Source organism: Populus euphratica, unplaced genomic scaffold (genome assembly GCF_000495115.2).
Source record: "Populus euphratica unplaced genomic scaffold, PopEup_1.0 scaffold202.1, whole genome shotgun sequence".
NCBI lineage: Eukaryota > Viridiplantae > Streptophyta > Magnoliopsida > Malpighiales > Salicaceae > Populus > Populus euphratica.
Genome location: NW_011499975.1, coordinates 14,081 through 30,617, shown reverse-complemented (window position 1 = coordinate 30,617; position 16,537 = coordinate 14,081). Strand labels below are relative to the sequence as shown.

Here is a 16,537-nt window from a genome sequence, read left to right as displayed (position 1 = left end):
TGCATGGGATTATTTTCCTACCTTCTTCGAGAATAGAAGGAACAAGAGTATTTATGAAAGGTCAAATAACAAATTTAGGGATCAAATGATGTGTTGGAGGACATACCATTTGATCATCCATCAATTGAAATCACAGATGCACTACATTGGCCAGGTCCAGCCGTTGGATTGCATATAGTAATGAATCCTGCTGCTCCACGGTATTTAATTTGCACGTAGCAATTCCTGCAAATTAATTAAGTTGGTGTGCACATTTTTTATGTAATACGTTTCAAAACTATATATGCCTCAATTAATTGAGTTCAGTTAGCTACAAATATATCTTTAGTCATGCTATGAAGTGGGCACACTTTTCCAAGTCTTAACGGCAATATATTAAATTGACCATAGGAATATAAATAACCAGCCAGCAACTTGAAAAAAAAAAAAAAAACGTAGTAGTAAATTATTGCAAGCATTAGGATGCAGCTTGGATCTATTTTATTTAATATAAAAAAATTTTAGATGTTGTTAATATTTTTTTAATAAAAAAAATAAACTATGTTAGGATTATTCTTGATGTAACTTGGTTAACTTAAAAAGTTTAATAACTCAAATAATTAATAAAAAAATAATTTAATAAAAAATAATTCAATTTAAATAATGCTTTGTAAAATGATAAATAATAAAAACACTAATTATTTTAGTTTTCGTTGTAACAGTAATAAAAAATTCAATAGCATTTCCAAGTATCATGGTTTGCATTAAAGAAAAGGCAGTCAATAAGCGTGTTATATATAATAATGTTCAATCGTGTTTTTTTTTTATTTTACAATTTATTTTTCAAAGTATTTTTTAAATTGTTTTTTACTTAAAAAAACATCAAATTAATAATTTTTAAGTATTTTTTAAAATAATTTTGATATATATATATATATATATTATAATACATCTTTAATTAAAAAACACTTTTAAAAAACAGACTACTCTGATAATAAACACAAGTTCTACGCCACCATCATTTACAGGATAAGAACCTTGAAAACGATTCGTGAATCTAGTTTTTTAGCTCAGATGTTTTTTTATATACAGAAATATACTTCAAAAAATCAAACACGTAGATTTGATTTTTGTGTGTTTGAGAGTGTTCTCTTTTTGCTTTTCAGTGCTTTGAAAAAGTGTTTATTCATAAAGTGTTTTATGATGTAATTATATTAAAAATAAATAAATAATTTGAAAACAATTCTATATATATTTTCAAATGAAAAGCTCAAGTCCGGTTTTTTTGTCTTTTTTTACTATTATTTTGTTTTAAAATTATTTATTTTCATTGTATTTTTTTTTCATATTATTTGAATTATTCAAGTTTATTAATAAACACAATTGAATCAATAACTTATTTTTTTTAAAAAAAAGAAGCTTCCCTCATCTTAGTATTTTTTTTATATTTAAAAAAAAAATCTAGGTGAACCAGTGAGATATTGAGAGCTCCTAATTTAATTCAAAGCTAAGCTAATGGGAATTCTACATGGTCAATTAAACTATTAGCGAAGGGAAAAATCTCAAATGTACACCTCTACTATTAAGATAATCTCCATTATATATTTTATTTTTTTATATTAATTACGTCATCGTAATAATTTTATATTTCAATTGTATCATTTTATTAAATATAATTAACGATATGTGGAATCGAAATTTGTGAGAACTCTTAAATAATTGGATGATAAATATGAAATTTCTCATAAATTATAGATAAGAAATGCATATAAATAAAACAAGTTAAGGATACATAAACCATTAACCGATGTTAGATTTTACTTGATTGGGGAAAAGAAATTAAGATATTCAAGTGATGACAGTTCTATATATAATTAACTTGATCTTTCAGCAAAGGATGGTCGAAAGCAGGCTGTTTATGTAGATCCACGCAGTCGTAAATGTTCCCATGTAGTCTGCTACAACATTTTTTTCATGTGATCAAGCTTCTTCTTCCTCTTCCTCCTCATCCTCGTCCTCCTTCTCCTCGTCCTCCTCCTATTATTATTATTATTATTATTATTATTATTATTATTACTGCTACAATTACATCAAATTGCTTACAATCTTAAGCCTCTAGTTAACAAAAGGCAGGGAAAAAAAACCGAGAAAATGTCTAAAATGCTGAAAATTGAATGGTGCTATGTACCTTTGATGGAAATGACAACTACCTTCTTCAAAATAAGAGCTCAGATTGACATCTGATATTCTCTCCAAAGTTTCTACGGAAGACAAGGATGATTGAAAATGAAAGATGAAAAATGACATTTAATTAATTATGAGTGGACACGAAGGATAATTGAAAATGAAAGATGAAAAATGACACATCTAAGCACTTTGTAAGTGCCCATGAATGGGATTTACTTAATTAGGAGACCCCCTAGGCCCCCCCACCCTCTCCACTACAAGTATACATAGCTCAAGCCTCAATGCCTAACGTACAGTAATGACAAGCATATCATCTATAAGGGTAAAATTATAAAAATACTATTTCAATTAATAATATTCTTCCTCGACAAACTACAATAGAATCCCGTATATATATAGTTTTGGTTAATTTATGAGGGCGTTTTTATGGCGTTAATTAATAAATGAGTACAAAGTTTATATCCTCTTCGACGTCTTAAAAGTCTATAAATTTTGTGACTTTTTCTTTTTAGGACTATAGCCTCTACTTCAATCGCCATTTCACTTTAAATGATCTCTGTCCTCCATTTAGTCCTTGATCATGTCTACCAACCCTTCATGTCCTAATATGGTAATATAGAGATTTTTTTTTTTTTTTGTGGTTGCTGTAGTTAACATGTTAACTAGATATTTAGTCGAACCCATGCACAGAGCTAGATACTAGGTTTATGAAGGTCAATTGCTATTCATATTTTTATTTTCTTAATAGGTTTCGAGTTCGCACCTTTCTATTTGAAACAAAAAACAAAAATAACAAACAACATAAGAAAATTACTTTCACAAAAAGAAATAAAAACGACAAGGGAGTGTGTGTTGCAAATTCATAGTCCACTTGATCCAATCAACTTGGTTAGACCAAAGGTGATGGCCATAGCCAGCCATCCTCCTATCAAAACCCTAAGTGATGACTTAACAGCCGGTGCTTTGCCCAGCACAGCCCCTAACCACCCGAAGATCATCAAAGCCAATGTTACTGCCGCAACCACAACTCCTATCCTCACCTTGTACTCCCTTATGAAGGAAGCAGCTAGCAATGGCACTAACGCACCAACTGAAAAGGCAAGAGCTGAAGCTGCAGCTGCCAGCAATGGGTTTGGCAAACTCTCATTCTCTCCCTCTTCTTTTTCTTCCGTGTCTTTTCTTTGTCTGTCTCTTGTCATTTGAGCCAACTCAATATCTAGTTGTGAGTGGACAGACACAAACTCACCTATTGCCATGCTACAAGCCCCAGCTACCAAACCGGCAAACCCAGTCAGTATCATGGCCTTAATGTCTTGTTTCACGGCCCCCACCCCCATCATCAATGATGCGGTGGAGACCAAACCATCATTGGCTCCGAGCACTGCAGCTCGTAGCCATTGTGCTCGTTTTGAGTAGTCAAAGTCCTCGGTTCCAATCTCTAAAGCTGCTTGTTGCTCAACATCACTAGCAGGGAGAGCAAATTTGGCATCATTGAGGGATGTTTGGTTGCTAGCCATGGAAGAAAAGTAGAATGAAAATGATGAAGATTTTAGTAGAATAATCAGATAGGAAAGAGGAGAAGGTTGGAGAAGTGTGGAGGACACACGCCATGAATTAAGAGTGGTATATATAAAGGAAAATCTTTGCTATTGTGGAAGGCAAGGCAAAAGTGGTGAATGTCCACTAACAAAAGAAAATGCTTTAATCTAACAGAAGATTATTGTAGTTGCCAATTAAATATATTCTCACAACTATGGGTTATGTTAGTACGTATATATTTCAGGAAAACGTATGGCAATGCTATACCATACTTAATATATTAGTAATTCTTTAGAAAAAAGAAATTACCAGAAAAATTAAATTACCAGTAAGAGATATTTGCTGAAGCTTTCATAAAAAAATTGAAAAAGAAAATTGAACTTCATATATAATTGGTCGATCATATAAAGTAATTTGATGTATTATATAGTTTCCATTTATAGTACTATATTAATGGTTGCGATTTTCTCGTATAAAGTAATTTGACGTATTGCCCTCAATGGCCTTCAAAGTATATCCTTATATATCACCATAACCGGATCTCATCGATATCAAGCAAGGAAAAATGCATGTGCCCTAAGAACCACCATGTACGGAACTATATAAGACTCAATGCCCGTGACTCGTGAAAAAATTTAAATAAAAGAAAGAAGATCTTGATTCAAGATTAATCATAAACTGTACTCGTGAAAGAAGGATAAGGAAAAAGATTAAAGAAAATAAATAACAAATTAATTATATCTCAAAAAATTCAAATAGATTAGAAACAAGATAAAATTTATATGTTGAATAATCGGTTAATTTTTTTATTCAAATATTTTTAGTTAAGATAGCTAGTGCTTGGTGTCTTATAAGATAAATTAGATGATATCTATAAAATATCTCTTTTGATAAATTTAAGGATTTTTTAATGTTTAAGTAACTATTTTTAGAAAAAAAAAATACAATAATATTTTAGAGAGATAAACTCTAAAATATAAATGCTAAAAAAATAAAAAATAAAAAAATTTGAACCTTAAACCTTGTGAATTTATAGAGTATTTATAGCTAATAAGTTTTATCATTTTATGAAGAGAAGGGCCTAAAAGGTTATTTAACTTCTATAAACTGATATAATATTTTGAGTTGTATTTTATTTAAAATAATATGTATTGAATTAATATAAATTATTAAATAACCTGTATAAAATATTAAAAAAAATTGATTGTTGAGTACAAATAATGTTAATGACTTGACTTGGATTTAAAACTTTAATCTGAATGAGTTCTCTCTTTATTACTTTAATTATTTTATTTTAATTATTTTATTGAGATATTTATATTCATAAAAAAATGATATAATTTTTAATATTATTTTAATTTGTGCATTTGATGCATGCAGATAAAGGATTTCAGATAAATTTTTTGATAAGTTTAATTTTTATTTTTTAATAATCTTTTATTTTTAAATTAATAGTTGAATAGTCTTAATTAAAGATGAGACGACCAAAAAAGAGCATAATTCACAGAAACAAAACATCTTTAATTAAAAAAAGGTAAGGTGCTTATGAAAAACAATTGGATAGCCTTTTAACTTATTGTAACATTTTTATAAAGCGACATTTATCTTGATTAAGGCGACTGACTCATCCTGAACGCTGTTTCGTGACTTTTGTCTCATGCCTCTAAGTTCGATCTCTAGCTAGTTTAATTATTGCTATTCCCTTTCTTTTTTTAGGTTATGACCCACCAATATTAAATGTCTGTATTATTTTAGGGGAAAGGCTACTGGCACAGCCTTTTTAATATGTATATTTTGCACATGGAATACCCAAATGGTCCCTGTACCCTAAAAACTGAACAATTGTAGGTAGTCCTCTTAACAAAATTTTATTTACTATGATTATTATTAATTGAAACCAAGATATCTATCGTTGGGATATCTAGATAATTGTAAAGAAATCATAAATTTTTTTATAGTAATCAAAAATACTAATTGGTATTTAATTTGTAAGAAGCTGGTTATATTAAAAAAAAGATAAAAATTATCTTAAAATATTTGATTTTAATTAAAATAATATATGTTGTTTATACATGCTAATATTTCATCTAAACTAAATACATATATTTATTAGGATTAGAAACTCATAGAATAATAATTTGAAATTTATACTTGACAACAAAGTCTAATCCTCTTTTATTATTATTATTATTATTATTATAGAGCAAGATTTCAAATAACTGGGGTGTTGATTTATTACTTTTCATTATCCAATTTATACTAACTCTCCACAACAATGATAACAATTTTTTATCACATAACATAACAAATATTCATGAATGTAACAAGATCTTTTAAGAAATTTTAAAGTAGAAATGAATAATCCCCATTATAGATTTTTGGCATATGAAAATCAGATTGCAAGAACCAATTAAAGCGAACCCTTCATCACAAGCATCATCTACACACAACCCATATTGTAAAAAGCCATGCCTAATCGCCAATCCGAACAAGTTTTCTTTTGGCAAGTGAATTCTTTGTTTGTTTAGGGAGCCAAACAAAAGAGAAGAAAACGACAATATGGCATTGAAGCATTCGATGTAATGGTGATCTTGTAATTTCCTTTCGTTATAACAATTTTTTCTTGTTCTGTAAACAGACGAGGGAGGTTCAGGTAGAGAAAAGGTCAAGATGAGTAGAATGTGAATAATTCTCTGAGTAGACGTGCAAAGAGGAGAGGAGAGGAGAGAGGGTAGAAGGGGAAAAAAGAAGTTGTGCATTTGTTTAAAATATTAAAAGAGTTAACTTTTCTTTTCAAGTTTTATCCAATTCGTGTTTGGAATCCATAACCCAAAGGAGGCTAAGAACATAATGGAAGATCATGGGGTCCAAAAATCATAAATCCTATCCAAAATTGTCACCACTTGAAAAGGAAAAAAAAAGTTTGCTTCATCAATTGTCCCTAAATGCGATATTACACCAAGTAAGATGAATTCAATAGTTGTAATAAATCATACTCGTAGACAAGATCTCTTCCTAGCACGTAACATGTAACATACTAAAAAAGAAAAAAGAAAAAACAATGGATTGCTGAATCGGAGAGCACTCTGTAGAGCAGAAAGATACAAGTGATAATATTAGCTAATGAAAGGAGTGTGCATTCCACACGAATGCCACCTTCTCTCATTGTTTTATTAATCAATAAAAAACTGCTCTTATTGGGAGTCTCATCGTTGTCCCTTTTCAACGTTCCACTGAAGCAGATTCCTGCTATCATTGTGCTTTCCATCTTCTTCAATGGACTTTTATCCGTAACTATTTTATTGGCTTTTGCCTATATATCTTCATGAAGAAGGGGCCTCTGAGCAATAAAAACGCAGCAACGAAAGGTCCCGTCAATGGATCCTTTTGTAGCGTTGCAGTCCTCGGTCAATATTGTATGATCAGCGCGTTTCTGGGAAAAAAGCATAAGAATCTCTGCCTTTTGATAAAATTACTACTACAAAATGTCGTAAATCAGTACCCCGGATGGATAATGTCTGCCATTAAAAATCCTACACAACTTTTTCGGTGGGGGGAGAACTCTTAAAGAGCCATACGTGGTAGATTTCTCAGATATCTTCAATTAAGCCCGCTAAATAAATATTCCTGGTGCACAATTAATTGGAGTTAAGATTTTGAAATTTGTACTCTATATTTATTAAATTTGTATCATTCTACTTAACTAGGAGCACTGGGTAATTAACCAAAAAACAAAAAAAAAATCTTCTTTTTAATTTTGGGGTAATATGCCTAATCAGTACTGTATTTTGGACATAAAAAACAAGAAGCCCTTCGTGTGGGCATTTTTGGCTACATTTGTGGCATGATGTGTAGCATTAACAAATGATGGTGAGAAATACCAAGAGTTATAGCTTAACTAGTTGAATTTAAAATTTATTTTTTTAAAATAATTAGTTTAAATTTATAAATAATAAGGTCATTAAAGATATTAAAAAATAATATAAATTATATTTTAAAATTTTATTTAATAATTTAAGTTATTAGGTTAAGATAATTTTTTTATAAAAAACTTATATAATTATTAACTTAGAATTAATTAAGTTAAAGTCTGGATATTTATATTAATAAAAAATAAAAAAAACAAATAAATGATAGTGAGACGAGAATAGAGCCGACATCATGTTCGATTTGGACAGATCAAATAACAGTACTTCCTTGTCTTCCATGGCATCAAAAGAGTGCGATGTGGGCATCCATTACCTCTGAAAAGCCCAGATCAGACAGTGGTGTGTTTTACATGATAGACCTGAATGTATATCTTGTCTGGTTGGTTTTGGGATCCTTGGGAATTACTGTTACCAGTGACTACTCGTGTGTCTAAGCGGTCAAAGTGATGAACCCGTGCGGGTTTGAATCCTGTTTGCCCAATCTTCTTCCTTTTCATTCTGTTTTTGAACATTTTGATAAATTAAGCCGGGTTGATACAAATCCCTTTAACTTATTATTAAATAAGAAATTATTTCAAAATATATAAAGTTGGATAAAGACTTTCTTATTTTAATGATAATATTAAACAGTTATCCATGACCTTGGCATTATTTTTTACATTTAAAAATTTTGATCCGACGAAGAGGAACCTAGTACACACTAAATTGATACGAGACTGGTAGCTTGGAAGTTGGAACGACTGAACGAGCTGCGTCTTTGGGGGGACAAGTCTAGGATGCTCTATGTCTCAAGCCATAAAATCCCAATAATTGAGAGATGAAAAGCACCCGTGTCTATTTTCATCCCACCAGACGCTTCGCTTGCTTTTTGAATAAAAAAATATGTCCGATTCTGCGCGGAGCTGAATTGTTTGCTGGCTCTGAAGACAACTGGATGGGTAACTAGGCCCAGGTTTTGAGGAGTCCCAGTAAGCCTTGAAAAAACAAACGGCACAATACAATTGGAACCAGCCCAAGAGTGGCAAAATCTTCTCTTTTTTAAATTAATTGTATTCTCTAAGTTAAGACTTATTTGATTGGAATATAAATGTTGCTTCCCATAAATCATATATTATCTCCATGAATTTGCCTTGGTTATTCTATTTTTATTTTACCTTAATTGTTTTCTTAACGAAGAAAGTACAAAAGGAACATAGTCAGGTTTTGCGATTCTAAACATTATCGTTTGTTTAAGACCATTTTTCCCCATCTAGATGGACAAAAGTTTTTTTTTTTTTCCTTAATTGTTTTCTTAACGAAGAAAGTACAGAAGGAACATAGTCAGGTTTTGCGACTCTTAACATTATCGTTTGTTTAAGACCATTTTTTCCCATTAGCTGGACAAAAGTTTTTTTTTTTTTCCGAGTAGTTTTAAATCTTAATTCTTTGAATAGGGAGGTTCTAATTTTATTTCTCAAGACGAGGTATTTTTCGCCACATACACAGCCAACTAATATGACTTTGATTCCATGGAACGTTTGTCTTTAAAAAAATTGAAATTTTAAACATCAAAAAAAAAAAAAAAAGACTCAAAGCCGGAACGAAGACCTGGGAAAAACAACACCAGAACTATCACCAAGCAGCAGGGGTTGCAGACCAATAGGAGGAACACGCCAAGCACGATAACCTTCAGCTGCCATGACTCCCAGTAAGCCATGAGATTTCGCACTGTGATTGCATTCACACACACACACAAAAAAAAAAACAAGTAGTATCTGTACGAATGCAAAGCTGTTAGATCCATCTAGCAAAGAGGTCAGTTACACAAATCATCTACAATTTCTTGAAATGAAATTTGATGAAAATGGATTGTGTAAAAAGATTTTGATTCCGGTCTGTGGACATATTGTCAACCTTGATGAGTTCTATTAACAAGAAAAAATCAAGGAAGCAGAGGTCACATATAAGACGAAGAATAATAATCGAGAAACCTATCCCAAAACATGATAATTCCTCGCTTTACTGTAGAAGATATTGAAGACTATGAATGTAACTAGGCTAGATTCCAAGCAGGAGGAAAGCTTGAATGATTCATTGTCTAACCCTTTTGATGATATATCGATATATAACAGTTTTTTCTACGTTGGATGACTGACTGTGATCGTATCTCTTTGTTCAAGTTTCTGCTTTCTGACAACTCTTAATGGTCAAATCCTTGTTCGGTGATTGAAAACCGACTTTGTGTTGGTCTAATTTTAGTTCCAATTAAATAATCTCCATCTTTTAACTAGTTTTACTCCCTTTCTTGTGCACTCCTTCATCCAACAAACAATAACGCTATTGGTATGAGACCCCCTTCATTTAGCTGGATATCATAGACAAGTGTTCATCTAAAGCAGATTGTTTGGAGGTTAAGGGCCTCTAAAATGGTTTTTTTTTTTTTTTTTTGTCAAATTAGCATAGGAAAGGTAAGAAGTTGACGGAATAACATCTTTGAAAATTTTCTCGGTGAAATAATATTTTTATTTTATCATTTTTAAAAATATAATATTTATTAAATATTATTATTTTTAAATGTAAGATAGTTGTTGTATTTAAAAATTATAATATTTAATAAATATTATGTTTCAGAAACATGACAAGATGAAAGTCTAATTATACTCAAATGATCGAATCATTAAATAAATTATATAAATGACATAATAAATTTATTTATAAACTAATATAATAGATCTATATCCAAGAAAAAATTTGATTATGTTAGAGCAAAACAAGAAAGCAAAAAAACCATTAGTTTGGGGTTTTTTTTCTGTTTTTTTTTTAATTTATCTATCACCTTTTTTCATGGGCAACCTATTTTATATTTTTTATATATATAATAATTATGAAAAGCAACAAGCTTGAATGTTGTATTTTTAAATCACGACACGTTAAAACTTTGTTATTTTACCAATATTTAAAAAAACCATGGTAGTAAGCAAAGTTAGCCCCCTTTTAATAAGGCTACTATTTTTACAGGACATTATTTTGTCTGCCAACAGATAGCTTCATTTATTTTAAGGGGGTATCGCAGAAAGGGGATTTTAACCAGAAGAAATTGGTACGATAATTGAAAGTAACTAGATACTTTCTTGTGACGGCAAGAAGAACAAAAACACTGCGATGAATGAGAGCTTCTAGTTCCTGTAATGAATCATACTCGGATCCCGCCATTCAAAGAACTAGTTGATCAACTCATGATATCATGCCATGACTTTCCTTCACTTGATTAAATTAGTGGAAGAACTATGCGTTGAGATGACATGCCAATAATAAAATATCAACAAACATGATCCTTGAGTTTCACGAGTAATCCAATGTTTTTTCCTCTTCCAATACTGTTGTTAAAGCAGCATCTATTACAAGAAAATTGGAGAATGTCAGCCTAATATCCTATCGATATTTAAAAAGAATTTTGTTGGTATTAGAAATTACTGGGGGAATTGCCGACGGCAAACCTCGTCGAAAACCAACTTGTAATCATCAATGAAGTATTCTATCAGCATTAGAAATTGCCGATGGAATAGGAAAGTTTTAAAAATTAGAATTGCCGATGATGGAATATTGTTTACTCCATGGTTTTTAATTTTTTTTCTGGACAATCAATCCTTAAAGCCTAACAGAAGCAAAAACATGACAGACCTACAACTAAATATCTGACAGAACTACTTGTTTCTGTTTTTTGACTGGAGGTGACTCTGCTCTGTCCACAACTAAATATCTGACAGAACTACTTGTTTTTGCTCATGATTTTGTGACTGGAACTATCTGAGGGACAGAGCAGAGTCACCTTCAGTCACAAAATCATGAGCAAAAAGGTATAATCCATTACCAGTGCAGTTTGCAACAGCAGAATCAACATGACAACAAAGAAATAAAGCAAGGCAAAAACTATAGAGATATTTCAGTCATGCAAGTAATATGAAGATGCATGAAGACCCCATAAACCTGTAATGGTTTAAGGAGGCAACCACAAATGATGGGAGCTCGGCAATGGCTTGAGCGATAAAGAAAACTAAATAAACAACTGATCTCTCGCCTGCTCCAGTTTTGTCTTGCCATATCACTCCATGAACTACGAGGATATGTGACCCGAGAGGATACTTGAATGTACTTCTGTTCCTGAATAAGCCAGTACAGATAACATTTGTAAATTCCAACTAGTAAAGGTAACAATTAAAAGGAACGTAAATTTCATAACAACAATTATCGAAGGAATATCCATACCTATAGAAGCCAAGCATAAGCATAATTGATGATGATTTGTGGGGTGGCGATGCGCAGGTCTAGTATCCGTTCATATAATGCTCGAGCTGACTCCAAGGTATCAAAATTCAATTTTTCCTGAATTTTCAACTAAACCATAAAATTAATAATAAATAACTGATACCTAATTAACTGCCCAGTATTTATTAAATTTAAAAATAAATGACATCAATTAATACCCTAATTATTATCAATTATACATCACTTTAATTTCTTTTAAATTTTCAACAAAACCCTAAGTTGACTAAAATTAATAAAGACATAACTAATTATCCATCATTTTCTCAATTTAAACTTATTTGATCTAAATTAAAACCTTTAATTATTATTAGTTCCATACAAATTTATTTTTTCTTAATTTTTCAACTTAATCATAAAATTAAAAGAAATAATTGGTACATATTAAATTGCCTATTATTTCTTCAATTCTGATACACCTAAATTATATACTCAATTTTGTATTAAGTGATGAATTAAATCTATTTTACCTAAATATTAAACAAACCCTAAAATACAAATTCTACATTAAAAATTTTATACAATAATAAAACACTTAAATATACAAACAAATTACAAAAACTACAAATAAATCTTAATACATTAACTTAAAACATAAATAAATTAAAAAATAAACGAACGAACTTACTTACTTGACAAAGCAAAGCTTCACACGAAATGAAATAGAGGAAAGGAAGCTTAAATATTAGGAAAGGTGTTGGATCGACATTGATAGGTTGTGGTGACAGGATTTGTGGAAGTAGGTGGAGGTTCCAAAGAGAAAAAAAGAGGGGAGTGTTTGGCCTGGAAATTAAAAAAATAAAAAAGAGAGAGAGAGAGAGAAATTTGCTGAGATCGAGTAAGTAAAACCTAGCAGGTTTAATTTTTTTATTAAAACTATTGATGGAACTTCATAAATAGTTTGACATATTAAAAATAATAGTGAATTTTTTTTAATTCCATCATTGTTTTTGTTGAAAATTATTCATGAAAATCTTCATCATATTCTTCATCGTTATACCAACAATGATAGAATATCTTTCACCAGCATTTCTTATGGTCTTTTTTTTTTTTTTTTCTGGTAGTCACAGCAAAGAGTCACATATACAATCATGATGTATGTTGTGTGTTGGTTTCATGTCTTTTGAAATAACAAGTAGAAAAATGCCAGCCGCAATACATACAGAAGCCTAAAGAAAGAGATAGGGCATGTTGGAAATCATTTGCTAAATGTCAAGATGACGAGATGCAGGTGAGAACGACTGGTACACTTCATGGAGACAAGTTAAAAGGTGCTCGATTCATGGTGCTTGAGCTTTTGTCATGTAAAATGGCCACCATTTCCCACTTCGTAATTAGTTCTATGACTTTGTTTCGAATACCGAGAGGTAGTGTTAGAGGTAGGTGCATACGTGCCTCCATGGATCCTCACTTCCAGCTGACCAGGAAAAATATTATTTATATAATATAGGGCAATGTACACGAGCCCTTTCTTTTAATTTAATTATGGTATCGTATTTGTGGGTCAGTTTTTGCAAAATTAATTTTAGATTATTTTAGTGTGTAGATAAATTTATATGTATTTTAATTAATTTTATAAATTTTTAAATTAATAATTATATAAATTTTTAATAATTATAAAATTTATAAAACTTAAATTAATAATATCAGATAAGTAAACTCAGGACATCACTAATTAAGCTACATTTTTAAATATATAATTTTTATAACTTTTAATTTTAAAAAAGTAAACTCAGGACATCACTAATTAAGCTATATTTTTAAATATATAATTTTTATAATTTTTAATTTAAAAAAATATAATTTAATTAGTTAGATTTTAGATTTGTTTTTAAAAAATTACCACTTTGAATATTATAAATTTTAGGATTACTAGAGAGTATTTATATAATTATTAATTTTAAAATATTAGTTAAAATATATGTAAATGGATACAATATTCATAATTAATAAAAATAAAAAATTTCAACCCTCGATTTTTAGGGATTTTAACACCATTTTCATGGAGTCCTTGACAAGTGAGGAGTCACCGAGTGCTTCACGAGGTGCTCCAAAGAGTCTTTCATTTAATTATGAGTAGATAAGCCTGCCTTGTAAGCTGTCACTAAACAGTTGTTTTAATTTCATAATCATCATTACATTATATAATTTCCAGTGCTGCAAGCTTATGCTCCATAAAGTATGCAAATCCCATGTGCTACCATGTGTGAAGATGCCTTGCTTTGGCCATGGTTCAGATGTTGAATTATTATTTGGATTTGCCAAATGTTTTGAGTTTGTTTGATAATTACATACTCCAAAAAACCTAACTTCCTATTATTTTGAATCATTCATAAGTGTATAAATTAGCTCGGCCATGCACTTAGGAATGGTTGACGTATATTTACTTGTAAGAGTTTTTACTAAATAAACTATTTAAATATTTATACCCTATTCTTTAAGTTTTAGTATCCAAATGAGTATCAATTATCTTAAGATTATTTATTATGCAACATAAAATAAAATTATATATATAGATATAGTTTGGCTTAAATTAAAATCATGCATTTTTCAAAAATCAAAACAAGAAAGATGACTAACAGGTTTCTAATAATATAATGAATAACCTTGATAAATTAATAACATTAATTAAAAAATATTTTTATTTGATTCTACATAAAATTTAAAATTTAAATAATATTTTGATTAATTAATAAATTTTCTAATTTATAAAGGTTAAATGTATACCTTTGTGGGCCATAAGAGCCCCCGCTTTCGCAGGAGACGGCATTCGAGAGGATAAGTGGATTTGGTGCGAAGAATCCATGTAATCTTTGACCAAACAAAGAGTGTCCCTTCCGACAGAATAGTGTCGCTATAATTTGTACAAATTAACTGATGACCACTCCTTTTTTTTTAGAGGTGGTGTTTGGTATTATAGTATAATTATGGCTTTTGTTTAAAAATATAATAAAATAATATTTTTTAATTTTTATTATTCCCATATCAAAAAGTAAAAAAAAATAATTTAAAAATCTAAAAAAATTCAATCCAACCAATAACTATAACATACATCATTGTCACTACCATTCTAATAAACATTATGAACGTATTAGTGTAGCCGCTAAATACAACGTAAATACATAGTTATGATTTGTTGTGTACTCTACAATCAACTCCCGACACCAACACTATTCGACTTTAGTTTGTACTCTACAATCAACTCCCGACACCAACAATATTCGACTTTAGTTTTACCCCCCCAAAAAAAAAAAAAAACTAATATCAAAGAGATAAATTCAATAGTTGATATATAGGACCCGAAACACATACATTCATCTAATATTTAAAATGCCTACATTATTGAACAACATGTCTTCTCAAGCTCTTTAACTGCCAACGACCAGCACTAATGTGAGAACTGTCTAACTACTAACAACTAGAACGCGGTGACAATTGAACAATTTTTTTTTTAATGAAAATATTTTTTTCAACAAATATCTCTCTCAATAAGCTTTAGTTTCAATATGTTATTTTTTTAATCTTAAAAGAAAATTATAAATGAAAATACGGATGTTATGTGAATAAAAAAAGAGTGAAAGGGATTTTTTAAAACATAAAAAATATAAATAAATTGTTTAAAATTTAATTAAAAAAATAATTACACTAGAAAATATATCACCGCAGAAAAAGCAAGGGTAAAGTCAGGTAGAGGGCAAAATTAAAGGGTAATTGTTTTAACTTTTATTGTTAAGTTTGAGATTGAGTATAATTCTAATTATGTATAAAACTCAGTCATCAAAGTTAATTTGTTTTAGTAGATTTCAGATACAAAACTCAACTACCATTTATATCTTATTTGTTTGTTAGAAAATAGTTTTTTTTAGATAGTAAATTTTAAAAAAATAAATTATTTTATGATATTTGGTAATATAATGAAAAATAAGTTAAAAAATATTTTTTAGTATCTAGTTATATCATAGAAAATAAACTGGAAAATAACTTATTAATATTTCATTTCTCTCAAGTTTATTAAAATAATAATGAACAAATCTTATAAATTAAAAAGTTGAACAAAAATGAAATTAAAAAATTATAATTTCATAAATTATCTCAAATAAAATAAATAATAATCAAAATAATAGAGATCAAATCTAAAAAATAAAAGATGAAGAAATTAAAATAATAATAATTAACATTTCATAAAGTATTTCAAATAAAATAAGTAACAATTAAAAAAATAAGGATCAAATTTGATAAATAAAAAATTTAAATAAAAAATAATAAGAAAAAAACAAATAACAATTCTAAAAATAAGGATCAAATTTAATATAAAAATTAATTTTTAAAAGATAAAATTAAATAATAAATATTTAAAATAAAATATATATAGCAATTAAAAGTTTGAGTACCAAATTTAATATAATTAACAAATAATATGATATTTTTAAATTTTCTATAACTTTCAAAAAATATTTTTTATTTAAATTTTTTAGAAAAATACTTTTATGAAAACTAAGATAAATTTTTATTTAATTAAAAAATATTTTTTATTAATTAAATTTTTTAATAACAAATAAAAATTTAAAAAATTAAAAAATTATTTCTCCAAAATTATTTTT

At 29.0% G+C, this 16,537-nt stretch overlaps 1 protein-coding gene across 1 annotated transcript; it reads right to left on the bottom strand.

Annotated features, from left to right (window-relative positions):
* Positions 1 to 2,879: 2,879 nt before the first annotated feature.
* Positions 2,880 to 3,756, bottom strand: LOC105139461 (vacuolar iron transporter homolog 4-like). Its single transcript, XM_011045898.1, has one exon. The coding sequence runs from the start codon at positions 3,681 to 3,683 to the stop codon at positions 3,027 to 3,029; it is 657 nt and encodes a 218-aa protein (XP_011044200.1). The 5' UTR covers positions 3,684 to 3,756; the 3' UTR covers positions 2,880 to 3,026.
* Between the last annotated feature and the right edge of the window lie 12,781 nt (positions 3,757 to 16,537).